The sequence below is a fragment of the Artemia franciscana genome, chromosome 7, assembly GCF_032884065.1.
Source record: "Artemia franciscana chromosome 7, ASM3288406v1, whole genome shotgun sequence".
NCBI lineage: Eukaryota > Metazoa > Arthropoda > Branchiopoda > Anostraca > Artemiidae > Artemia > Artemia franciscana.
In genome coordinates, this window is record NC_088869.1 from 37,391,785 (window position 1) to 37,419,703 (window position 27,919).

At 32.8% G+C, this 27,919-nt stretch overlaps 1 protein-coding gene across 3 annotated transcripts; it reads left to right on the forward strand.

Moving 5' to 3' along the window:
• The first annotated feature begins 236 nt into the window (after positions 1-236).
• LOC136029231 (damage-control phosphatase ARMT1-like) lies at positions 237-27,919 on the forward strand. Of its 3 annotated transcripts, XM_065707452.1 has the most exons (6): positions 277-385; positions 2,801-2,898; positions 7,787-7,892; positions 8,776-9,008; positions 12,390-12,546; positions 27,611-27,919. In XM_065707452.1, the coding sequence occupies exons 2-6, from the start codon at positions 2,801-2,803 to the stop codon at positions 27,902-27,904; spliced, it is 888 nt and encodes a 295-aa protein (XP_065563524.1). In that variant the 5' UTR covers positions 277-385; the 3' UTR covers positions 27,905-27,919. The 3 variants fall into 3 exon arrangements, with proteins under 3 accessions (XP_065563523.1, XP_065563524.1, XP_065563525.1); XM_065707451.1 differs by lacking the exon at positions 2,801-2,898 and having other exon boundaries at positions 237-385; XM_065707453.1 differs by lacking the exons at positions 277-385; positions 2,801-2,898 and adding an exon at positions 4,822-4,908.

Consider the following 27,919-nt stretch of genomic DNA (forward strand, 5'->3'; position numbering starts at 1 on the left):
GGCAGTTCCGTTTTATGGGAGTCTAGTCAAAAAGTAAATTTGAAAATAAAGCATGGAAGTACATGATACTTACAAAGAAAGATAAAGAAGCTTTCAAGAGTAGCAGAAATAGAAAAGGGTCATTTTACATTTAGTAATCACTCGACCATGCTAATCGACGTCACGTGACCACCAAAAAAAAACCATCATTAGCTATATAGGGGTGGGTTCCATATTGCGACGCGGAATGCACCCTATGGACGGGAAGTCTAACCGCAATTATTTTTGAAGCCCATAAGCATGATAAAATGGCCATGGAGTCTCATACAGAGGAAATAGAAAGAACAACTCGCTCCATTGAGCTGGAAACTGCTATACCATGTGCACTGAGTGCATCTTATAAAGGGTAGATCTACTTCTCTAAGTCACTATGAAATTGGAAATCAATTACCCTAAGTTGCAACTAAGGCAATCTAAGCATTTTTATTAGGCCTATGCATGCATTTTGTTTCTTCAAATGTCTTTAAATCAAAAATCAAAATGTGGGTAAATTTTTTGCAGTTCATATAATTGAATTACCAATAAAGTGAACATACCACTTGATGCCTTTTTTATGTTATCTACAAATATAATAATTGGTTCTACCACATATTCAAATTTAAGGATTTTTTGAGCTATTCAAAATGACAAATTTTCATTTAAAATATGAGTTATTGCTTGTTTCTGACAAAATAATACTGTGTTTTCTCAGCACCATCTTTTCTCTGTCATTTTGAAAAAATAAGGTAAAATTCTAGTCCATTGACTTCTTGCTATCTTGGAAAGTTGTTGGGCTAGAGAATTGAAACTTTCAGGGATGTGTCTACAGGCTAAAGTATATCCTGGGAAGTTATTTTGAGATCCCTAACTATACCCCTTCCCCCTCCTCTATATAACTCAGTTTTTTGGGAATTACAGCTTATATTTTGGTCAAATTTGATCCTATATTACTATTAAAAGTGTAAATCCTTGCTTACCTTAGAAAAATTCAACTTTTCACTGTTTTTTAAGTTACTATATTCCATAATTAGTTCACTGGCATTAAAAAACAATTATTACCTTTTATGGTATAGTTCAAATGGAATGTAGGCATTTAAACGCCCCCCTGTTTGAAATGTCTTATCTTTAAAAGGCTTTTCACAGGGGTAATACAGATAAGGCTTTGATTAAGGGGCTTCTCACTCAAATTATGATTTGTTGCTACAATTTGGTAAGGTTTATGTTATGTGTGTCAATAACATTTATTTTGTAAATTATAATGGCATAGAGAAAGTCAATTTCTTCAAGAAGGCCCAATAATGATTCTTAGAAACCTGATGAGAGACAAAACAGAAATTTAGTAGGAAAAATAAGCACAAGTCCTAAATACATGATTGACATAACCATAACAGATACACTCTCTTTGGGGGAGTTTGGGCGGGAGATTAATTTGAAAAAATTAGAAAGATGTATTTGTAACTTACAAATGGGTGATCAGATCTCAATGAAGTTTGATATTTAGAAGGATTTTGTGCTTCAGAGCTCTTATTTTAAATCCCAACCAGATCCAGTGACATTGAGGGGAGTTAGATGGGGAAACCAGAAATCTTGGAAGACGTGAAAATTGAGGTTTCTTTATCTTGCAAATGGGTGGTTAGATCTTAATGAAACTTGATATATAGAAAGATCTTATGTCTGAGATGCTTATACAGAAATTACTCTGTATATGAAAGGGGTTTTTCCTCCTCAATGCCCTGCTTTTTATGCTAAAGTTTGACACTTTCTGTTAACTTTACTTTTTAAAACAGGCTTTAGTGTAAAGAGCAGGATGTTGAGGAGGAAAAGGCCCTTTCATATATGGAGTAACTTCTGTTCATTTTAAGTTTTAATGTTGCTCCTTACTTTCAGTTAAAAACACTTGTTTTTTTTATTTAATTTATACCATAATTTTATAAATATATATTTAAAATTATCAAAATAAGCCCTTAATAAACATTAATTACAACACAACTATCCAGAAAAGAAGTTTTACAAGGGAAAGTAAAGAACCATATTAAACTTAAGACAAGCTTCAAGACATTCCTATAATATTTAAAGCTCAATGTTTTGTGAGAAACCAGGAAAGGAAAATATATAATTAATGAAAAAAAATCAAATAGTAGAGAAAATGAGAATTTTGTCAGCCTGTCGCAAATTATGAAGACAAAAATCAAGCAAATATTTCTACAAGGACCTCTGAATAATGGAAGTGTTTTCAAACAAAATGAAGTGGTGAGGGTTATTCTGCACGTGTTGGGCCAAGGCAGAATCAAAATTCTCAGGCCTTTGGTGCAAACTATGACTTTGTTGATTGAATATTTGTGTTTCAACAATCCCTTCTCCCAATTGTTGGCGTTTTACCAATATAGAAGGTTTAGAAATGTTACACAGCCCTTAAAATTTGAAAACTGGTATTTTTCACATTTCTAAATATCTTTCATAGGGTGGTATCCAGGAAATTTCCAAAAGGGAAGGGGTATTAAAGATTTTTTTGAGGAATCTTTATAAAACAAAAACTATGAAACACATGAAAGACTTGTTTATATTTGTTTTGTTACGTTTTTACGAGTTGGAGAAAGGTTTTGGATAGGGTACATACCCTTTAGCCCTCCTGGATATGGCTTGTTTTTTCCTAGCCTATTTGAATTTAATGGGAAAATATTGTATTAATTTTCTCACAACCTCCCACATATTTACATTCTCATTAAATCAAACAGTCTTCTCAATATTTGAACTCCACATTAATTACTCTTTTAAATACCAGATGACACATGGAAAGGTAATTATGAGTGACATAACAATTCCCCCGGAAGCTGGAACAGCTTTTCAGGATCTGAAAGGAGCTTATGGTGAAGTTATAAGGTAATTTAGCATTCTTATTTTTAATATATTTGTGAGAAATTTTTGAAAAATTTAACATTACTTCTTTGTTTTCACTTGAATTATCCATTTTTATGGCACTTGATATTAACCAAGTGACATATAGTGATCGCAAATTCTGTTGTTCTGTTGATTGCACTCAATAATGATTCTTAAAAACCTGAAGAGAGGCAAAACACAAATCTGAGGCCAGTGGTGTCAATTACAGGAGGGACAAGGTAACCGCCCCATACTCCCCCTCTAGATTTTTTTAATATTTTCATTGAAAATGCCTTTATTTGTGTTTTCTTTGAAAAAGAACAACAAATCCCCCCCGCTATATTTTCAAAACACATTTTACACCTCCTCAACTGTGTTATTTGACACTGTCTTAGATGGGATCTCTCAACTCAACAAACACAAAGAAGACTTATGAACAACTTATGGATTTGTAAGCAGTCTTTAATGATTTTTCCGTCATTATAAATTTTCCACAAATATATTAAAAATAAGAATGCTAAATTACCTTATAACTTCATCAAAAGCTCCTTTCAGATCCCGGAAAGCTGTTCTGGCTTCTGGGGGAATTGTTATGTCACTCGTAATTACCTTTCCATGTGTTATCAAAATAAGTTTAATATGGTTCTTTACTTTCCTTTGTAAAACTTCTTTTCTGGATAGTTGTGTTGTAATTAATGTTTATCAATTGCTTATTTTTGGTTTATTTTGATAATTTTTAATGTATATTTTTAAAACTATGGTATAAATTAAATAAAAAAAAAAACAAGTGTTTTTAACTGATAGTAAGGAGCAACATTAAAACTTAAAATGAACAGAAATTACTCCGTATGTGAAAGGGACTTTTCCTCCTCAACACCCCGCTCCTTATGCTAAAGTGTTTTACTATTTTAAAAAGTAAGTTCTCCAGAAAGTGTCAAACTTTAGCATAAAAAGCAGGGCATTGAGGAGGAAAAACCCCTTTCATATACAGAGTAATTTCTGTATAAGCATCTATATTAAGCATCTCAGACATAAGATCTTTCTATGTGTCAAGTTTCATTAAAATCCGACCACCCATTTGCAAGATAAAGATACCTCAATTTTTACGTCTTCCAAGATTTCCGGTTTCCCCATCCAACTCCCCTCAATGTCACTAGATCTGGTTGGGATTTAAAATAAGAGCTCTGAAGCACAAGATTCTTCTAAATATCAAACTTCATTAAGATATGATCACCCATTTGTAAGTTACAAATACATCTTTCTAATTTTTTCAAATTACCCCCCCCCCCCCAAACTCCCCCAAAGAGAGCGTATCCGTTACGGTTATGTAAATCATGTATTTAGGACTTGTGTTTATTTTACCACTAAATTTTTGTTTTGCCTCTCTTCAGGTTTCTAAGAATCATTATTGGGCCTTCTTAAAGAAATTGACTTTCTCTATGCCATTATGATTTACAAAATAAATGTTATTGACACACATATAACATAAACCTTACCCAATTGTAGCAACAAATCATAATCTTGAGTGAGAAGCCCCTTAAAAGTTCAAAGTCTCATCTGTATTACCCCTGTGAAAAGCCATTTAAAGATAAGACGTTTCAAACAGGGGGTGCGTTTAAATGCCTACATTCCATTTTTAACTATACCATAAAAGGTAATAATTATTTTTTAATGCCGGTGAACTAATTATGGAATATAGTAGCTTAAAAAACAGTGAAAAGTTGAATTTTTCTAAGGTAAGCAAGGATTCACACTATTAATAGTAATATAGGATCAAATTTGACCAAAATATAAGCTGTAATGCATAAAAAACCGCATTATATAGAGGAGGGGGAAGGGGTATAGTTAGGGATCTCAAAATAACTTCCCGGGATATACTTTAGCCTGTAGACACATCCCTGAAAGTTTCAATTCTCTAGCCCAACAACTTTTCAAGATAGCAAGAAGTCAATGGACTAGAATTTTACCAAAAATAATGCTACATTTCTCAGTGCTAAAATTATTTATAATAAGGTTAGTTGAGTTAGGTTAAAAAGTGCTTAAGTTTGAATTTGCAGTAGAAGCAATTATTATATTTGTAAAGAACATAAAAAAAACATCAAGTGGTATGTTCACTTTATTGGCAAGTCAATTACATAAACTGCAAAAAATTTACTAATTTTGAATTCCAGACCAATTATTCCTTATGATTTCAGGATATATAAGAAAAATATATTATATAAAAAGGACAATTCAAAGAATCAATAAGAATTTTGAAGGATGGTACCTAATCTCACACACCAAAGATATTAACAAAATGAGAATATGAAGAAAGGACAAGATTTGTTAATAGGACAGAAAAATAAACTGTACCAACAATCAAAGAGCAAATATTTTGACTTTAAAACCAAAAGGCTTTATCAAGAAGGGGGGGGGTTAACTTGAATCAACATATAAAAAGATTAGAAAAACATGGAAAAAACAAAACAAAAAGGAGCTATACAAGAACAACGAGAGCATTTACAGGAAAATCTAGACTTAACAATTGGTGTCGATTCAAGACAATTTAGGATAGGGAGGTGTAAATTTACTGTTCAACATCCCAAATTGGGGGAGAGGGATTTTTTTTTCAATTTTCCTATAAAAATACCAACCTTGTTGTGAGTGGCCACTTTTCAGGTGTGAAAGCCAGTAAAGCAATTGCACTGCATGCAATTAAAATTCACTGCCATGCTCATAGACTCAACCTTGTGTTGGATCAATGTTGATCCAAAAATATCAACATTAGCATCAAAACCTAACAATTTCATTAGAGTCTTTTCAGATAACATCAACTTTGGATCACTGAGCCTTTTGTCACCCATTGTTGTTCCTAAATTGGTTTTAATCTGTCATAGTGCAGAAAAGAATCTCTCATTACTAGCCATTGTGATAGGCAGAGTAATGAAGACTTGTATAATTTTAAAAATTTCAGAATATGCTATTGACACTGCCTTAAGACAATTGTGAAGTTCAAAGAGATCTTTTGGCTTATTGCCAAAGAGATCTTTTGGCTTATTGCCTTAAGAGTCAATCCTATATCTTCTCACAAGATCTGTTTATAAAGCCAATAAGGGTTGATCAATGTAAGCTTCTTTATAATGCACTGTTACACTAGCTAGTTGGCTAGTCTCAAGGAAGTGTGGCAAATTAACATTCAATGGAGAGATTTACTCAATCAGTGGAAGAACATTCATAAAGCTGCTTTCAGACTCAGAGCAAAATATGTGGATCACAAGAAAATAATCCCTTCTGAGAGCATCTTTAGTTGATTTTTTCACTTCAGCAAGATTGGTTTTTCTTAAAGTAAACATGGTAACAAAGTCACATAAGGAGAAAGCTACTTGCTGTACACAGTATTGTCTTTTACATAAGGAACCAGAATTCTCAAAATTTTGCAATAGGTCATCAGTGAGGTCATCAGTGAGGCTACACTCATAAGAAAATTATTTTACTTTATGATAGATTTCACCAAAAGCTTTGTCAGGTTGCATTCCTATAATTTTATCTTGTGTAACTGCAATAAGACTAGTACTATTAAACTCAACACAAACAGAAATTACTATAAATAGCCAAGTCAAACTTAAAACAAGCAAAAATTAACATGAGTAGGGCTGATAACCCCCATGCCTTCTCAAGACCAGAACACAATTTGCACTAAGTAAAAGCAAAATATGTTTGAAATGTTTTCACTTTTTTTGCTTTTACAAATAAGAAATTATCAAAACTGTAAGGAATAAGTATCAGAATATGTCAATCAGACTGACAATCCACAGTCATTTGTTTTTTGTTTTTCTTAGCAAAGTGTAAATTGTGTTCTGGTCTTCAGAAGACATGGGGGTATCAGCCCTACTCATGTTAATTTTTGCTCATTTTGAGTTTGACTTGGTTATTTATTGCAATTTCTGTTTGTTTTGAGCTTAATCTATTTATTGACAGTAATTAGTGGCACTTTTACACCTGGAAGATTATTTGACTTCATTTTTGCTCATTCTTAGCTTAATGGAGCTCTTTACTTTTCTTTGAAAAACTTGTTTTGCAGAAAAAGTTTTTTTTTAAATTAATTAAAAGCATAAACGACAAGTAACAATATACAATATCATTTTGGACCCATGGCAAAATAATCCTTTCATGGATTTCAAAATTTGTGCATTTATATTTTTATTAAGATATTTTGGCAATTAGGCCAGAGAGCTGTCATATATCTTTAGCTCTGTTAGATATTAGACAACTTCAAGTTCTACTTTCAATTAAAAACCAGGAGTTTAGCTGAAAGAAGCAAAAGCCTAGCCAAAAAGCTTTAGATAAAATACCTATTCAATTTGGACACTGTAGCATCTTGCTCAAGGGCAAGTTAAGGGTATAATTTTTTCCCCAAGGCAAGAAGTATATAGAAACTACTCTAATGTAACTTCATATCCATTATTCCTGGCTGAGATTCCATGCTTTTGTAAAACCTACAGCAATTTGGCACTTACCACTTTCTTGCAATAGACTATAATTGGCTGTACAGAAAACAAAAATGGGACAAAATTTGAGTATTGCACCTTTGGCATAATCATGCTTGTCTTTGTTCTATTTGGCATGATTTTTATTTTTTTCTTCAATTTTCATTCTAAGCTGAATTTGGCACGAAGCATATGGTTTTTAAATACAAAATTGGCAAAATAGGCTGAGCCTGAAAAGTGTTTGTACTTAATTAATTCTTTTCATAATCTTCAGTCTTTGGAAGATCTTCCTTTGGATCAAATTTAAAGATTTTTTATATTTACCCTTTCTTTTTTTAGATAGGTTTTTGAGTGCTTAATATTTCATTTTTGCATTTACAATGTTGTTTTAGTGGTGTTACGACAATGTACATTTTTGTTTCTAGGAGCTTTGCATACAAAACTGTAAAAGACAGAATGCCAATAATTTTAACAAAGCTTATTGATTATCTGTACAGAAAAAGGGAAGTGCTGGCTTCAAGGTTTGGCAAGGTATATTACTGTTTATTATTATTATTCATGTATATTAATTAAGCCATGTGTTTACATCTAGTGTTTTGAAATGTCATTTTGTGTCAGCAGATAATTATTATACCAAACAAATTATTTTAAATCTTTTGTCTTAGGGGTATGGGTAAGAAAAATGTATTTTATGTATCAGATATTAAAGTTTTTTTTATACCATTACCTAACTGTAATTATTGATTCGCTTATCAGATGATAAGAAAATATGCTGAATTCGTATTCTTTTTTGCATCTCTCCTACCCACCATATCAAAATTTTGAGAGAAAATTTTAATATCCAGTTACTTGACCTCCAGTTTTCATGTTTATTTTTGTCTCATATGTGAAGGTGGGTGAATTGTGTTTTTCTGACTACTTTTTATTTTCGAATAGAACTTATAAGTAAAATATAACTAGAAACTAAAGCCTTTTCAAAAAGGACATTATTTATCTCCTTGCCTTAGACCTTAGTTCTTTTAGATCCATTAGTGGCGCATAGGGAAACCTATGAGATCACCAGGAGGTTTCCTGGATCACCAGGAAACCTTTCCCCCATTCATTGCACTTTATCTCCCTGACTACCTTACCAGTGTGAAGCTTTTTGAGAGTTTTTTCACTTTAACTTACCCTGTTCCTCCCTCATGGGCTTTCTCGAATAGGGTTTTCTAGATTACACTTAGCTGAAATTAGACAGGTATACCAGAGAATTTTCCCCTGAGAATTCGAGTGTAGAGAATAACTTGGATTTTGGGCATAACTTTTCGCGGTGCCTGTTGGGGACTTCCATTACTTGTAGTTTGTGCCTTAGCAAGATAAGGAGAAGAATGATATGTAGGACTGTCCATTAAGTAACCCGTATTAAACTTTATAGGAATCAAGGGAAGACCTAAAACAAATTATCGGTCACTTATCCCAGTTGAGAAGTGAAATTCAAACCAACAAGCCTCTTGGTACCATAGAAGTGGATTCTGAAGACAGAGTTCTATGGAAACAATTTCTATCAGCGGCTGCCGTTGAATATGAAACTGTCACGTGGTTTGATTCGCCTTGGCTTCTAGTAGAGTGCTATATGTACAGAAAAATAAGGGAAGCTTTTGAAGGAAGGTAAAGAAAATATAGCTTTTCGCTTGTTTTTTATTATTTTTGTCTAAAGTCCAAAAAGCAGAGGAATTAAATGAACAATCACATAAAACATAAAGATAGCATGCAGTCCTATAACTGAATCCTAAACCAAACAGGAAGTAAAATGAATAATCAAGTTAAACTGAAAAGAACAGAAATTACCACATACAAGAATAGAATTAGTTCTTTAAGTGTATGGTGATTTTCTTTCTTTTTGTGTTGTTTTTGCTTACTTTTTGACAAATAAAAACTATTCTTTTCAAAATACATTTCGTATTTAATGAAATACAAATGATAAGGCCATTTATAGTTTTTGAAAGGCAGGGAGTGGGAGCGGTAGCACTACTCTTATTTGTGAACCTTGATTAACCTTGAAAAATACTCTTTTTAGTTTTGTTGTTGATGTTATGATGAATAAGAAAACACTGCTTGAATTACAAATCGTCTTCAATAAAGTAGAAATGACACTTAGGTCTTTTGGTCTTCTCTTGGTTGTAATTTTTGTTCTTTTCGAGTTTGACTAGGATTATTCATTTTAATTTCTATTTGTTTTAGGATTCATTTATTTATAACAGCAGTATCTGTTATCTTTGTGTATGATGTAATTGCTTATTTTAATTTCTGTATCTTTTGGGCTTCATTTATTCTTTGATAGTCATTTCTGTCCGCTTTAAGTTTGAATTATCACATGACTTTATTTCTGTTCGTCTTTGGTTTTAATATGGGTGTTTACTTTTCTTTCAAAGAATTTTTTTTTGCACACGTGTTTATAAGTTATTTTTTTCCTTTTTTATTGACATACCCTTCTATTGGTTAACCATAAGAATATTTTTAATATAATTATTTTTTCTGCTTAATTACGTTATTCAGTAACAACCAGGCATGTTCCATTACACATACACTCTTAAACATCTAAGTTACGCATAAGCATAATTATTATTATTATTTTTTTTTTTGTTTAACTCATGGTGTGGAATTTTGGTGTGAATTCAATTCCTTCCTATTTAGCCTTTGTAGAATCATAAATTTTATAGGATGTGTATTCTCCTGGGAGTTGATCGATAATTTTTGCTTTTATTCTACTTACTTATTTGTTGTGCAGAGCTTCCTTGAAACAACGCGTTCCTTCATTACATTGTAATTTTGATTTCCAAGATAATCTCCAAATACTTCCTCAATTGGATTACCACTAGAAATCATATCTTCAGGTAGTTTGATTTCATATAAGCCAGTTTTCGGAAGATTTCCATTTTCAATTTTCAGGATGTAATTTGCGACTGCTTCCTGGTCAGGATCTGCACGGATACTTTTTTTTTTCTAAGGAACCATTTTTGAAAGTCTTCCAAGGTGGTTGTTTTGGATTGACAAATTGAGAGTTTCGCTACAGTTGCATCTGAGTTGAATTGTTAAGCACTTACGGAAATCCCCCCCCCCCCCCCCAGCAACTAGAATTTCCCCTCAAATTGCTAAGTTTGGATTTGCCATAGACTGCAACAACTGATCCTTATTTTGTAACCATACTTTGGTAAAAATCGATGTCTCATCCATAAGAAAAACATTCGCTTAAGCTAATTCTATAGCTTAGTTTGAGCCAGGTTTTATGCTGGAAACTGAATCTGTTGAAAGCAGAACTTTCATGCCAAATATCTTGTCTGTTGTTTGTTCAATAGGCAAGAGAGTTGACGCGATTCCAGTAAACGCCATACATTTTATTTGACAATTTTGGCACCAAAGAATGTGATACAAGGTTTTATACACAAAAGTTTACCAGCACCGCCTGGTCCATCTATGAAAGAAACTTTTTTTCCAACGCAGTTAGGATCATTGGCAGCCGGGTAAAATATTGATGACAGTTTCAATCTGTTGTTCTTGTAGAAGCCGATACATACGTTCTAAAGTGGCTGCTGGCTAATTAGAATGTAGAAATTCCATCTTTTGGCCATCTTCGTAAGTCTCAATGTCATCCATTCTATATCATTCCACCCGAAAACTAAAGTTTTGACCTTCTGTTCCTATCGTATTTATCCTGGATGAACTAATACGATAAACACGGTCGATTGCAGTATTCTCAGATATATTATTTCTTTGTGCATACAGAATAAAATTCTCTGCCAACTGGTTTTAGAATCTTTTCCAGAGACCTTTTGGATCGGTAGGATGTCGAAAAACAAGAATCTGAACGAAGAGTATTCGCATTACATTAGGAATTTTGGATAGTGCTGACCTAGGCAAGCTTGTTTGTATGTCGCATAACGACTGTTATTCACAGTGAGGAGATCTTCAAAACTTGTTGCATCCTTCAGATTGTTGCATTCTTCAAAACTTGTTGGTTCAGGTAGGATTGATAAAAAGGTTATTCATTCATTGTATTCGAATTGAATAAAAATTGGAACAATTCCTTATTGCAATATTTACTGTTTTTGCTGCTAGTCTTGATTGTCTTTCGAATACGGGTTCATATTGATTGACAACTCATTTTATTTTATACTTAAAATTATTTAAATTCCATCTATTTCTGCTGCTTCACGGACACTTTGTTTGACTTCTAGGTCATTGCTAATTAGAATTCTTTTGTCAAATAGTACGGAATGTTGCGGTTATCAATGTTTGCGGATAAGAGACCAAATTCAGGCCCAAATAACTCGTTAACTTGCGTTCCCTTGTAATAAATAAAAGAAAAACAGTTAAACTATTAAAGCTACAATTTTTACACGTTTAGCACAATAATTTTGGAACCATATAATTTTGAATAGTTATAAAGTATAGGGTTTCCAATACTAGGCTCTGAAAAAGAGAGCCCAGAAACCTCTGCGTGGAACGACGTCATGATTTTGTCTTGAAAATTGAGAATAAATTAAGAGTTCCGTCAAGTTTATTCCCTGGCTGTTGAATTCCAAAATTATGTGTTTTTGACAAAAGCAAATAATATTACAGATGAGTATTATCAAACTACACATGTTTAGTCACAATTAACCATCGCTTTAATTTAGTTAGTTTTTCGATTGAACAGAAGTATCTCCATCGTTTATTGGGTTTATTCATTTCTGATTTTTTTTTACTTCGATGTTACTTTTCAATTTTCGTTTCTTTTTATTTGTTTTTATTTTTCTTTATGTCCTTACCGCTTTTTAGTATATGTTCTTCTAATTCTGTTTTTCCTTCAGAATTTCCCTTAAGAAGTTTCTTTAAGAATTTTTGATGGCTGGTCAGTTTGGCTTAGTCTTTTAATATACTTTCTGTGTTTGCACTGGATTTGAATTATACAACGGTGATAGTCATTCCTCAATAAGAATTCAATCTATCCTATTCAAGTTACCATGTAGAAATGTCCTGATATCCATGATAATTTTTTGTCTGTACTAGCATATTTTTCAAAAACTTCGATCCGTGGTCTGAACAGAAGGAAAATGCTCTGGAAGCTGCCCTTGGTACTATTAAATTGACAAGTGACCATCTTGGACAACTGAATCAAAGCATTGAACCTAAAGGAGAGAAAAAGCTATTCTGTGAATTTCTCGAGGTAAGGAAAGATGGATTTTTCTCATTTGAGATCGTTTGATAAGTAATGTGATAACCACCGCACGTTTGATCACTGCTAAAAATTTTCAACTATTTACAATCTTGTGGTCAAAGTCTCTGTAGACAACGAATAATCTTTTGGCTTTGGTACAACAATAAGTGACCTTAATTCCCATTTTAAAATCTCTACTTCATATTCAACATGGCTCTTTGTACAATCAAATTGAAAAAAAATTCAGCGGTATCATTCAATTTGAAACAATGTAGATAACAAAATCCATCTTCGTTTTATAAATCTTATTCTCTCCTTTACACATCTGTGCGTATCAAAAATCAAGCGCAATTTACAATAAATCTAAGCCTTCTGATTCTAATGCGATAGATTTTATGGTCGTCTTTTCGTCAGGATTTTTGCCTAAAATCGGCAAAAATTTCTGCTATGATCCCTGCAAACAGGGTAGCCCATGAAGATTAGCAACATTTCAAGATTCACTTGCAAAACTTTCTGAGGTTCAAAAATAGCGGACGATGTTAAGTAAAAAAAAATATTTTTACTAATGCAGTTTTTGACACTATTTACTTTTCCAAAGGTCCCAATCTCAGGAATAAAGATGCTGTGAAGTTGTAGTAGCCCTGCCTGTAGACGATAAAAATAGCACGTTGATTTTTGTATTGACGACTTTTATCAGAAAACTTGTGGGATGCAATACCTGTCTTAAAGCTGTCTACGACGGTATAATGCATTTCGAAAGACCTTCCAGCGGTTTCTAATCCTTGAGAGTTGTCGTTTGCACATACAAAAAAATGACATTTGGTTATTGTTATATTTGTTGTATATCCTAAAGCAGTAGGTCAGATTGCAAGTGCTGCTAAAAAAAGAGGAATTGCTGAAATGTTTAGAAAAAAATGTATAAGAAAAACTACAAAAAAGGGAATCCGAAATCCGGAAGATCAAACAGTTCGTGGTAACGAACTGTAGTAAGGAGCGACCCGGCTCAATAGTAACCAAAACTCTAAAAAATGGAATTTTGATACCAATAGCTACATCAAAAGAATCGCATTTTAATGCTGGTTTTAAATATATAAGTTTCATCAAGTTTAGTCTTACCCATCAAAAGTTACGAGCCTGAGAAAATTTGCATTATTTTAGAAAATAGGGGAAACGCCCCCTAAAAGTCATAGAATCTTAATGAAAATCACACCATCAGATTCAGCGTATTGAAGAACCCTACTGTAGAAGTTTCGAGCTCTTATCTACAAAAATGTGGAATTTTGCATTTTTTGCCAGAAGGCAGATCACGGATGCGTGTTTATTTGTTTTTTTGTTTTTTTGTTTTTTTTTTCTTTTTCCCAGGGGTGATCGTATCGACCCAGTTGTCCTAGAATGTTGCAAGAGGGCTCATTCTAACGGAAATGAAAAGTTCTAGTGCCCTTTTTAAGTGACCAAAAAATTGGAGGGCACCTAGGCCCCCTCCCACGCTATTTATTTTCCCAAAGTCAACGGATCAAAATTCTGAGATAGCCATTTTATTCAGAATAGTCGAAAAACCTTATAACTATGTCTTTGGGGACGACTTACTCCCCCACAGTCCCCGTAGGAGGGGCAACAAGTTACAAACTTTGACCCGTGCTTACATATAGTAATGGTTGTTGGGAAGTATACAGGCGTTTTCAGGAGGATTTTTTTGGTTTGGGGGAGGGGTTGAGAAGAGGGGGATATGCTGGGGGAACTTTCCTTCGAGAATTTGTAATGGGAGAAGAAAATTTCCATGAAGGGAGAGCAGGATTTACTAGCATTATTTAAAAAAAAAACAATTAAAAATAAAAGTGAAAAAGCTTTTTCAGCTGGAAGTAAGGAACAGCAATAAAACTTAAAACAAACAGAAATTATTACCCATATGAGGGGCTCACCTCCTTCTAATACCTCGCTCTTTACGCTAAAGTATTTTCAGTAATTTCAACTACTTATTCTACGGCTTCTGTGATCCAGGGGGTCATTCTTAATGAATTGGGATAAAATTTAAGCTTTAGTGTAAAGAGCGAGGTACTGACGATGGGGCGAATCCCCTCATATATGTAATAAAAACATGAGAATACAAAAGTTTTTTGCGTAAGCTAATTTATAAGTTACGTAAATCTTTTACCAATAAAAAGATTCGTAAAAAATTAAAAGTTCTAGTTGCCTTTTTAATTAACCAAAAAATCGGGGGGCAACTAGGCTTCGTCCCCCGCTCTTTTTTTCTCAAAATCATTCGATCAAAATTATGAGAAAGCCATTGAGCCAAAAAAGAAAAATATGCAAATTTCGTTTTGATTATTCCTCTGCGGAGAGCCAAAATCAAAACATGCATTTGATTCAAAAACGTTCAGAAATTAAATAAAAAAAACAAGTTTTTTTAACTGAAAGTAAGGAGCGACATTAAAACTTAAAACGCACAGAAATTACTTCGTATATTAAAGAAGCTGCTTCCTCATCAACGCCCCGCTCTTTACGCTAAAGTTTTTTACTGTTTTAAAAAGAAGAATTGAGAGAAAGAGTCAAACTTTAGCGTAAAGAGCGGGGCGTTGATGAGGAAGCAGCCTCTTTCATATACGAAGTAATTTCTGTGCGTTTTAAGTTTTAATGTCGCTCCTTACTTTCAGTTAAAAAAACTTGTTTTTTTTATTTTAACGTAAAATGATGGTCCTTAAACTGGTTGCTTCCATGTCCTAATTTATAACAAATTGCAAATCAAGACCCGTTACAAATATGTTTTTTCTTATAAAAATCCCACAGGAAACTGGAAAGCCAATATTGTTATTATATTGTTATGATTTACCCATGTTGGCCGCAATTTTCTCATTTGTAGTGGCGAAAGTTTGTTGGCCTCGCTCAAGGAACACTTCGGTAGCAGTGCCTCTTTTTAAGAAAGGTAATAAGAACTTACATGAACTTTAGGTCTATCTTTGTAAGGAATGTGGTAAGTAAATTATTTTGCAAGGTTCTGGAATTTAGGCTAAGAGATTGGTTAAATAAGGAGGAAATACATAGCTCGGTGCAAGCGGGATTCAGGTCGACGTTTAGCACTGCTGACCATATTTTTACTTTGGATATATTTGAGAAGGAGATATGCTAGAGGGTTGGTTGACTATTCGTAGCATTTTCGGACCTGGAAAGTGCTTTTGACTTGGTAAATAGGAGGTTGATAGTTCAAAGTATGTTAGAAATAGGCTTGCCGTCTTGTTTTTAGCGATAATAGCAAATATCTATTGGAGAATGAAGTTTGCTGTGAAGGTTATGGGAAAATTTTATAGGGTGGTTATGTCTCATGTGGGTGTGAAACAAGGATTTACTTTATTTCCTAAGATTTTCTCTTTGTTTGTTAATGATTTAGATAGTTTTATGAAAAATAAGCTAGCTGACGTGAGGATTCAGAAAAGAGTTTTCCAGACAAAAGTAGCTTCTTGTCTACATTGCGGTCTGAGGTTTGGAATTTCTCTATAGCAGCTAAGTTAGAAGCAGTTCAGCTAAGATCCTCTAAAAGATTTTAGGCTTGGAGGATCCATTTAGTTCAGTGGTAGGAGTGTTAAATTGGTTAGAATGGTGAAATTTTTGGAGAAAATAAATAGGCTACCTAAAGTTTGGCTTCTTAAGTCAGCTTGTTTGGAGAGTTTGAAGGACGGTAGATATGTTTCGTGGCCAAATCAGGTCAAGAAAATGCTGGACCTTTGTGACCTTTCGGAGCTGTGGAATGAAGGAGAAGGCCCAATGGATGAAAGTCCAGCGAACCCTAGACGCCCGGGAAATCCAAGAGTGGCAAGCTCATAAGGACCAATCTATGTCTTTGAGGTTTTACTCCCAAGCTAAAGAGTGATGGGGGGGTATTTTAAAATTTGGGTTGAATAGAGAGGATTTGAAGAATATGTTGTTGGTAAGAGGGGATACTTCGGATTTAGTTGAGAGAAGAAAATTTTTGGGAAAGTTTAGGCTGGCGGCCGCCCCTTACTTTTGCCTGTGTGTTGATGTGTGAGTGAGAATTTATTTCATTTTGTAGCCGAGTATGAAGAGCTGTCTGAGTTGCGGAATGAATGTTTTGGACGAGTGTTTGGGAGTGAATGCTGGTTAATTGAGCGGATGGCTGAGAGAAACGCATGTCCTATTAGACAGTTGTGATTTCTTCGCTTAGAGATTAAAAATAGGGAATCATGTTTGAGGGGGGAGTTTGTTATGGCTATTAGGAATTGATTTTATTATGGTTGTTGTTTTTTTTTTCAAAATGTTAACTTTTTTTTGGGCTTATATTATTTAAAGTTGCATCTTGTTCCTCGAGCTTTGTTTGTAGGCTGGCGTGGCTATGACCCACTGGATTTTTGCAATAAATCTTATCTATGCTATCTATAATGTATAGAGTTCAGTAACTAAAATCAGTTTTCAGAAATTCTTTCCTTATTCTGTTCTCTTTCGTTTTTGTTTTTCAATATTTTTTTTTTATTTTCTACAATATATTTTTTTTTTTTTTTTTAGCAATGGGCAACATTTTTGACATTTGCGCTGCTACTCTGTCCCTATCGGAATTTCCAGGCACATATATTCTTGTATATTTGTTATGTTTTTATATCTATTTTCTCACATATCTTCAAATTGCAAACTGTCTCAATCCATCAAAAGAGGGTGTAAGTTGTCTTCGTAACGTATTGCAGGGCAAAGGCAGTCAAAGACATACGCTGTAAACACATGCAAGTACTGTAAGCTGTAGCAAGGGTAGTCACGTGGTAAAAATATAATCGTGAAAAATTAAGGAATATAAAAACCGAGGCAAGCTGAGTATTAAAAGGTCTTCGTGAAATAAATTTATTGTAAAGTAAACTGTTAGGATTATGTAGTCTACGACCCCCGGACTGAGCAACGAGTTTCCCATATTTTTTTTTCCCTGGGCCCATTATGTCAAACCAGCAGTCGCAAAAATGTAGAAAGCAGCTTGTCCTGGCGGGAATTTCGGATCTGATTGTTCTTTTTAAGTTATGAAATATAGTTTACAAATGCAAATACCACTCCGTCCCTCAAAATTACGATTTTTGCGATTAAAAGTGCCAAAGGATATCAGACGGAAATTATAACGTATCCTTACTGTACAGAATTATCAAAAATGTTTATTTGATGGCTCGCAGTTCCGGCATCGTGCGTTTACGTGCAGCACGGTGTTTAAACAAAGATTTTATAAGGTTGAGGTTTGAATGCGCTACCTAAGTAACCTGGAAACCTGGACAATCTTTGACCGGCGAATCTTTAAACCGTGCAAATCATTTAGCAAAGCTCGTTTTAGGCCAGATTCAACCATTAAAATTGAACCGGCTAAAGTCAACCCATCAAAACTCAATCCAGCCGAATATAGCCGATGCAAAATTGAAAACGGTTAAACTTAATTCACTCAAAACTCAATCCGGGTAAAGTTCAACTCACCAAAAATTTTAACCAGGCAAAGTTCCACCCATGCAAAACTCCTGAAAAAAATTGACATAGAAACAATTATAAAAAACGTAGCATCAAATCCTTAAAACCCTTAAACCCCTTATGCAGGCCTTCAGGTCTAAGTCTTTCTCAAAATCTTGAGATTTTATAGTTCTACATATATGTCCCATGTTAATTTAAATATTTTAATCCCCCCCCCACCCGAAAAAAAAACTATGAGGACATACCTGGCTCAATCCTGAGAAACTCAGCTAAGAAGAAATCAACACGCGGAATATTAAACCCCGGGATAATTTCATTGGGCAAAATTCAACTGCAGCTCTGCTTCTAGTAACCAGAACCATATCTATGACCTGCCACCTTCATTTGCATGTTCATTATTTTATAGAAAAGGAATGTGTAGCTGTGAATAACTCTGTTCGTAGGGATCACGCTCAGGTCTTGGTGTTCCTAACCATTCGGGTAGTGCGTCATTAGGATGATCATTATTTAGGTTGGATAGAGGAAATATTGGAAAAAACGAAGAACTATTAGGGGTCACAACGGAGATATCAGTGGATCCCGACGGAGGTAATGGCAATGACAATTATGATGGTAGTTGTGATATTCAACTCGTTCCCTATAAACCCAGAGGTCTTGCGGCTGAGTGCCCTTTCAATTTCTCCTTGAAAAGCAAAACTGTAATCTGTGAGGCTGGCTTTCTAGAGTCCTATAAAAATGCGCAAATCAGTATTTGACTTCGACAAAGTTTGAATAGATGTTGAGAGAATCCTCTCTTAAAGTTGACCCAAAGAACTCATAGAAAAACTTCAAAATCTGTGCTAATTTATACACTCTTCCTATTATCTAATCATTCTGACTAGATCATCTGAGATTTGTCTGAACCCAACAGGTACGAGTCTCAAAAGATAGTCCTAGGGGATCCAGCTACACATAATCAAATCTTTTTTTTTAGGGTTAAAAATGTCATGTTATCCTGGAGGGCTTCGGTCTTGCGGATCAAAATTTGGTGGGGAGATCCCTGCGTATGTCGGTATGACTTAAAATTGTCCAGAGGGAAATGTGAAGTTGGTGTTTTGTGTATCCTTTGAATTCGGAGATATTTTTGTACTGAATTTTGCACGATTTATTTATTTATTTTTTTTTTTTGGATTTGGATGGTCGATTTTCATGCGGTGATTCGATTGATTATTCCCAAGTCAAACTTATCTTGGGCTTGGTGTGCTTGTAACTGAACCACAAGCAACTGAACCCCCTATAGCTGACCCACCGTGTAATAAGACCACTGTGCAGCTTGAACTCCTGTATAACCGAACCCCTGTGCAACCGAACCCTCGTGTAACTGAACCACCAGGCAACTGAACCCCATTTAACTAAACCCTCGTGCAACCAAATCCCTGTGCAACTCAACCCCATTAACTGAATCCCCGTTTTTTGAACCCCCGTGTAACTGAACAACCGTGCAACTGAACCACTGTTCAACTGAACCACTGAAATCAGTTTTTCAGTAGTCTAAAAGTAAGAAGCAATATAATTGGATAAAACACAGGTTAGAAATTTTACATGTTCAACCTTTTTGGAATTGTTTGTTTCTTAAAGTCATGATATAAACGCCAGTCAAGATTATTCATAAAAAAAAACTTTGTTTTATTTTTCAAAAAAAGAGAATATCCGATGTCACAAACCATTAAAGCGGATTTCATTTCTCTTTTTTTGTTCAGATGAATCAGACCTTTCTGGATGTTAAGTAATGAATATATGTGTTTAAAATATTTGACCTTTCTCAATCTAGATAACGAATTTTTATCAGATGTCTTTGAGGAGACTGCAGCTAAGAAGGATAGAGAAGGGGGACTGGTTGAACTCCAACCTTTTTTCAACATTCCTTCAACATGCCCAGAAAACTTCATACCCTCAGGTTTATACCCTCAGCTGGTCCCGAAGCATTGCAGATACGTCGTCTTGAAAAACTGTATGCTTATAGTACCTCTTGATTTAGTTGAAGATGCTTCTAGACATTTTCCGAACGATGTGATGGCTGATATCATCAGCCATTGTAGATGTTGCTGGTATTTTAGGCAACTTGCATAACTTATAGCCCTTGCACCAGGCGTTTGGAGTTGTGAACCCTGGATACATAGTTATTTAACCTTTGATTTGTTTTAAATAAAATGGTCATCTCAAAATAATCAATCGAATATATTTGGGGAAAAAAGATGTATTTGGAGGTCACTTTTAACTCTTAAAAAGTGCACTGGAACTTTTGATTTGCAATCGAATGAGACCCCCCCCCCCCCAAGTTCATAGAAATTTTTTTCCATAAAAACCTTATTTGTTAACATTGAGTAATTAGCTTAACTTACATCAGTTGTTCCAGGAGCTGCTTGTGGGGTTGGTAACCCCAGAGGTATGGTTATTTGACCTTTAGACTATTTTGAAAAAACTGTTGGTTTTTCTTCAAATTGTGATCGGATGTATTTGGGGGGAAAATGGAGGTTAAGAGGGAGAGGCTGATTGTCCTCTAATTACTTTTTGTTTTTCAAAATTGAAATTAATTTTTAATCGAATGTGCCTTCTCCTAAGTTTTTGCGACCATCTTTTCTATAAAATTCTTAAATTTTAACAATGGGTAAATTACAATAACCTACAGCTCCTGCCCCGAGGACTGTGTTTTTTTTTTTTTAATCACGTTTTATTGTTTGACTGGAAATCGAAAGTCTTAGTGACCTTTTTAAAAGTAAAAAGTGATTGGAGGACAACCAGCCCCCCCTCCCCCGGAAAAACACCTCCTGTGGAGAATACCTCCGGGAAATACCGCCTCTTTGAAAATACCCGCGAAAATATCCTTGGGATAGAAGGGGGGGGGGGGGGTAAACGTCACGCCTAGACCTGTAGACCGTGACAGGGCGAAGTGAAACCCCATTAGCGTATATAAATAAAAGGAGAAATAAATCTGGCTTTAAGAGTTTGTGACCTCCGGTTTTCTTCGTTTTTGTAAAAATAAAACAGAGCTTTCTTTTATTAATCATCTTGGCAGTCATTTATATTATGACTTTAAAAATGAAACAATTCCAACAAGGTTGAACATGTAAAGATTCTAACTTGTGTTTTATCCAATGTAAGCACAGTGATTGAGTCGCACGAGAGTTGAGTTATACGAGGTTCAGTTGCACGGTGGTTCACTTGCACGTTAGTTGAGTTGCATGGTGGTCCAGTTACACGGTGCTTCAGTTGCAAGGGGGTTTAGTTACACGAGACTTTAGTTAAAGGTGGTTGAGTTGCACGAAGACTCAGTTATACGGGAATTCAGTTGCACGGTGGTTCAGTTGCATGGTGGTTCAGCTGCATGTTAGTTTAGATGCACTGTGATTCAGTTACAGTGGTTCAGTTAAATGGTGGTTCGGTTGAAATGGAACACTTGGGCTCGATTTTGTCAGTTTCAAGGGATTTGAGCTAGATGAACTTTTTCAGGCTCTATTTTTCCGGGCTGAATTTTGTATGGGTCTGGTTTTGCTTGGGTTGAGTTTTGCAAGGTTAATTTTCAGAAAGATTGACATATATATATATATATATATATATATATATATATATATATATATATATATATATATATATATATATATATATATATATTATATATATATATATATATACATATATATATATATATATATATATATATATATATATATATATATATATATATATATATATTTAAAGTATATATATATATATATATATATATATACTAGCTGTTGGGGTGGCGCTTCGCGCCACCCCAACTCCTAGTTGGTGGGGGCGCTTCGCGCCCCCCCCAAGCCCCCCCGCGCGCGTAAGTCGTTACGCGCCATAATAGTTACGCGCCATTGTAGTTGTGTCCCTATGTCCCACCTGTGAATATAGATATATATATATATATATGGTTTTAACTACGTAAAACTTGCGAATATACAACATTCTTTGCTGTCCCATTGTCTTTGCATATAAATAGATTGTCAGGTTATCCCCCTGTTTCCCCCGGTGTCCCCGTTGTAGTTGTGTCCCTGTGTCCCGGTCGTCATTTATATTCCCTGTGTCCCGGGTCCCGGTCATCATTTGTATCCCGGTGTCCCGGTCTGTATATACATTCGTTTTTTAGTTTTGTTTTTCTCCTTTATTTTTTTCCTTTTTTTTTCTTTTTTAGCTTATTTAGATTTTTAGATTTTTTAGTTTTTTTTATTAGTTTTTAGTTTTTATTTCTTTTTAGTTTTTTTGTCCCGGTCGTCATTTATATCCCCCTGTTTCCCCCGGTGTCCCCGTTGTAGTTGTGTCCCTGTGTCCCGGTCGTTATTTATATTCCCTGTGTCCCGGTCGTCATTTGTATCCCGGTGTACCGGTCTGTATATACATTCGTTTTTTAGTTTTGTTTTTCTCCTTTATTTTTTTCCTTTTTTTTTCTTTTTTAGTTTATTTAGATTTTTAGATTTTTTAGTTTTTTTTTTTTAGTTTTTAGTTTTTTTTTCTTTTTAGTTTTTTTGTAGTTTTTACCTTCTTTTTAGTTTTGTTAATTTTTTTTTTTACTTGTGTCCTGGTCGTCATTTATACTCCCTGTGTCCCGGTGCTTTGTTGATTGCTAATCGAACATTCCTTTTGTCCTGGTCGCTTTCTCTTTGAGTGTCGTCATTTATTTTTTTCTTTTTTAGTTCTTTTAGTTTTTACCTTTTTTAGTTTTTTTTTTAGTTTTTAGTTTTTTTAGTTTTTTACCTTTTTTTAGTTTTTTTAGTTTTTTAGCTTTTTTATTTTTTTTATTAGTTTTTAGTTTTTTTGTAGTTTTTGCCTTTTTTTTTAGTTTTTTGTCCTGGTCGCTTTCTCTTTGAGTGTCGTCATTTATTAGTTTTTTTCCTTTTTTTTTTTAGTTTTTTATTGGTTTTTACCTTTATTTTAGCTTATTTTTCAGTTTTTTCCTTTTTTTTTAGTTTTTTTTTATTTTTTATTTTTTTTAGTTTTTTACCTTTTTTTAGTTTTTTTAGTTTTTTTAGTTTTTTAGCTTTTTTACTTTTTTTATTAGTTTTTAGTTTTTTTTTTGTAGTTTTTGCCTTTTTTTAGTTTTTTCAGTTTTTTTTTTAGTTTTTTATTGGTTTTTACCTTTATAGTTTTTTTAGTTTTTTAGCTTTTTTATTTTTTTTATTAGTTTTTAGTTTTTTTTGTAGTTTTTGCCTTTTTTTAGTTTTTTCAGTTTTGACGTCACCTAATCCAGTTTTTTCAGGTGACGTCACCTGACACATCCATCCACACATCCATCCATCCATCCATCCACAGACAACTTATTTTTATATATATAGATATATATATATATATATATATAAATATATATATATATATATATATAAGTACAAAAGAAAAATGAAAGTTTCTGTATGTGAGTAAATGAAAGTTAATCGAGCCAGAAGTTATAAACTATTATGGGGATCTTAACTTTAAATTAAAATCAAGTTCATGGACTGTGATGAAACAGTTAAGAGCCATAGCCAATTGGAGAAAGAGTTGAGACAGACAGTCTGAGTGAGAAGTAAAGCTGGCATAAGCCTTTTTCAGGTTGAGGGGTACCACCTTCAACCCTCTTTCTGAAAATTAACCTTGCAAAACTCAACCCAAGCAAAACCAGACCCATACAAAATTCAGCCCGGAAAAATAGAGCCTGAAAAAGTTCATATAGTATATATATATATATATATATATATATATATATATATATATATATATATATATATATATGTATATATATATACATATATATATATATATATATATATATATATATATATATATATATATATATATGTATATATATATATATATATGTATATATATATATATATATATATATATATATATATATATATCTATATATATAAAAATAATCTATATATATAAAAATAAGTTGTCTGTCTGTGGATGGATCAGGTGACGTCACCTGAAAAAACTGGATCAGGTGACGTCAAAACTGAAAAAACTAAAAAAAGGCAAAAACTACAAAAAAAACTAAAAACTAATAAAAAAAATAAAAAAGCTAAAAAACTAAAAAAACTAAAAAAAGGCAAAAACTACAAAAAAACTAAAAACTAATAAAAAAGCTAAAAAACTAAAAAAACTAAAAAAAGGCAAAAACTACAAAAAAAACTAAAAACTAATAAAAAAAAATAAAAAAGCTAAAAAACTAAAAAAACTAAAAAAAGGTAAAAAACTAAAAAAAATAAAAACTAAAAAAAACTAAAAAAAGGAAAAAACTGAAAAATAAGCTAAAATAAAGGTAAAAACCAATAAAAAACTAAAAAAAAAACTGAAAAACTAAAAAAAGGCAAAAACTACAAAAAAAAAACTAAAAACTAATAAAAAAAGTAAAAAAGCTAAAAAACTAAAAAAACTAAAAAAACTAAAAAAAGGTAAAAAACTAAAAAAAATAAAAAATAAAAAAAAACTAAAAAAAAGGAAAAAACTGAAAAATAAGCTAAAATAAAGGTAAAAACCAATAAAAAACTAAAAAGAAAAAAAGGAAAAAACTAAAAAAAATTTTCATCTAAAAAACTAAAAAAAACTAAAAAAGGTAAAAACTAAAAGAACTAAAAAAGAAAAAAATAAATGACGAAACTCAAAGAGAAAGCGACCAGGACAAAAGGAATGTTCGATTAGCAATCAACAAAGCACCGGGACACAGGGAGTATAAATGACGACCAGGACATAAGTAAAAAAAAAAAAACTATCTAAATATATAAAAATAAGTTGTCTGTGGATCTGTGGATCGTGGATCAGGTGACGTCACCTGAAAAAACTGGATCAGGTGACGTCAAAACTGAAAAAAACTAAAAAAAGGCAAAAACTACAAAAAAAACTAAAAACTAATAAAAAAAATAAAAAAGCTAAAAAACTAAAAAAACTAAAAAAAGGCAAAAACTACAAAAAAAACTAAAAACTAATAAAAAAGCTAAAAAACTAAAAAAACTAAAAAAAAGGCAAAAACTACAAAAAAAACTAAAAACTAATAAAAAAAATAAAAAAGCTAAAAAACTAAAAAAACTAAAAAAACTAAAAAAAGGTAAAAAACTAAAAAAACTAAAAACTAAAAAAAACTAAAAAAAGGAAAAAACTGAAAAATAAGCTAAAATAAAGGTAAAAACCAATAAAAAACTAAAAAAAAAAAAAAATGAAAAAACTAAAAAAAGGCAAAAACTACAAAAAAACTAAAAACTAATAAAAAAAGTAAAAAAGCTAAAAAACTAAAAAAACTAAAAAAACTAAAAAAAGGTAAAAAACTAAAAAAATAAAAAATAAAAAAAAACTAAAAAAAAGGAAAAAACTGAAAAATAAGCTAACATAAAGGTAAAAACCAATAAAAAAACTAAAAAAAAAAAAGGAAAAAACTAAAAAAAATTTTCATCTAAAAAACTAAAAAAAAACTAAAAAAGGCAAAAACTAAAAGAACTAAAAAAGAAAAAAATAAATGACGACACTCAAAGAGAAAGCGACCAGGACAAAAGGAATGTTCGATTAGCAATCAACAAAGCACCGGGACACAGGGAGTATAAATGACGACCAGGACATAAGTAAAAAAAAAAATTAACAAAACTAAAAAGAAGGTAAAAACTACAAAAAAACTAAAAAGAAAAAAAAACTAAAAACTAATAAAAAAAACTAAAAAATCTAAAAATCTAAGTAAACTAAAAAAGAAAAAAAAAAAGGAAAAAAATAAAGGAGAAAAACAAAACTAAAAAACGAATGTATATACAGACCGGTACACCGGGATACAAATGACGACCGGGACACAGGGAATATAAATGACGACCGGGACACAGGGACACAACTACAACGGGGACACCGGGGGAAACAGGGGGATATAAATGACGACCGGGACAAAAAAACTAAAAAGAAAAAAAAACTAAAAACTAATAAAAAAACTAAAAAATCTAAAAATCTAAATAAGCTAAAAAAAAGAAAAAAAAAAGGAAAAAAAAAAGGAGAAAAACAAAACTAAAAAACGAATGTATATACAGACCGGGACACCGGGATACAAATGACGACCGGGACACAGGGAATATAAATGACGACCGGGACACAGGGACACAACTACAACGGGGACACCGGGGGAAACAGGGGGATGTAAATGACGACCGGGACACCGGGACAGGGAATGGTCGATTAGCAATCACCATCAACAAAGCTCAAGGGCAATCATTAGAATCATGAGGTATAGATCTGAATACGGATTGTTTTCCCATGGACCATTATATGTTGCATGTTCAAGAGTCGGTAAACCTGAAAATCTATTTATATGCACAGACAATGGGACAGCAAAGAATGTTGTATATTCGCAAGTTTTACGTAGTTAAAAACATATATATATATATATAGTATATATATATAATATATATATATATATTATTATATATATATATATATATATATATATATATATATATATATATAATATATATATAATATATAAATATATATATATATATCTATATTCACAGGTGGTACATAGGGACACAACTACAATGGCGCGTAACTAATATGGCGCGTAACGACTTACGCGCGCGGGGGGGCGCGAAGCGCCCCCACCAACTAGGTGTTGGGGTGGCGCGAAGCGCCACCCCAACAGCTAGTATATAATATATATATATATATATATATATATATATATATATATATATATATATATTATATATACTATATATATATATATAATATATATATATAATATATATATATATAATATATATATATATAATATATAATATATATATATTAAATATATATAATATAAGTACAAAAGAAAAATGAAAGTTTCTGTATGTGAGTAAATGAAAGTTAATCGAGCCAGAAGTTATAAACTATTATGGGGATCTTAACTTTAAATTAAAATCAAGTTCATGGACTGTGATGAAACAGTTAAGAGCCATAGCCAATTGGAGAAAGAGTTGAGACAGACAGTCTGAGTGAGAAGTAAAGCTGGCATAAGCCTTTTTCAGGTTGAGGGGTACCACCTTCAACCCTCTACTAAGTCTACTAAGGTATAATTTTTCCCTTTCTTAAAGAAAAAAACGAAGTGCTTGTGAACCATAAGCTGAAACATATATCTTAAATATTTGTAACCTCTCTGTTTTTCGTATAAAGGCAGAATTATGCCCTAATTATGCCCTAATGGTCATGTGCCCAAATTATGCAGAATTATGCCCTAATACGGTCAGCTGGAAGGTTCATGTTTGTGGCAGCCTCCTCTGATGTGTCGCATATTTGTTGCTTTGACTTTTAATTACTTTTTATTTGCATGCACAAAACTCCTAATTTTCTTAGTAAATAATAAAAACGATGTCTTCTGATCTAGCTAATGATTATTGCAACGAAAATCTCTTGTCATTTTTTTTTTTTACTGGATTAATCAAAAAATAAAGTGGGATTCAGAACAATTTAAACAAACGAAAAATCTAAACACAAATTCATGTATACCAAAATATTATCAAATACTCTCTAGAGAATAAGTTAAGGACGAACTTAAATATTACATAGTTAGATAGAGCTTAAAAAAGTAAAAAGTTTTACTCATTTGAAGTCAGCTCATTGCAGTTCTTCTTTTTTTTAGCTTTCGCTTTGGGCTAATAGGCATGATTTATCTATATCGGCCGGAGAGCTGCAGAAACATCATTCAGATCCAGTAGCCAAACTTGTAGAATTGCGTCAAAATCTTGTCGTTGACCACACGGATTTAGTATGGGATCATTTCAATAAAACATCAAGAGGAACCGTCGGTAAGTATTTCACAATTTCCTATAGTTTTTCGTTTTTTGTATTTTTTTTTTTTTTACTGGAAGGTGCTACCACATGTTTTTTCTTTTTCTCAAAACATACGTGCACTCATATATCAAGATATATATAGGAGAAAAAAGTTGTC

Bases quoted from the DNA above. Each gene is read 5' to 3' on its own strand.
- LOC136029231 (XM_065707451.1), top strand. From the start codon at position 288: ATGGCCATGGAGTCTCATACAGAGGAAATAGAAAGAACAACTCGCTCC. The intron at 386-7,786 runs GTAGATCTACTT...TTTTGTTTCTAG, and splicing joins CTGAGTGCATCTTATAAAGG to GAGCTTTGCATACAAAACTG. The intron at 9,009-12,389 runs GTAAAGAAAATA...TGTCTGTACTAG, and splicing joins AGGGAAGCTTTTGAAGGAAG to CATATTTTTCAAAAACTTCG.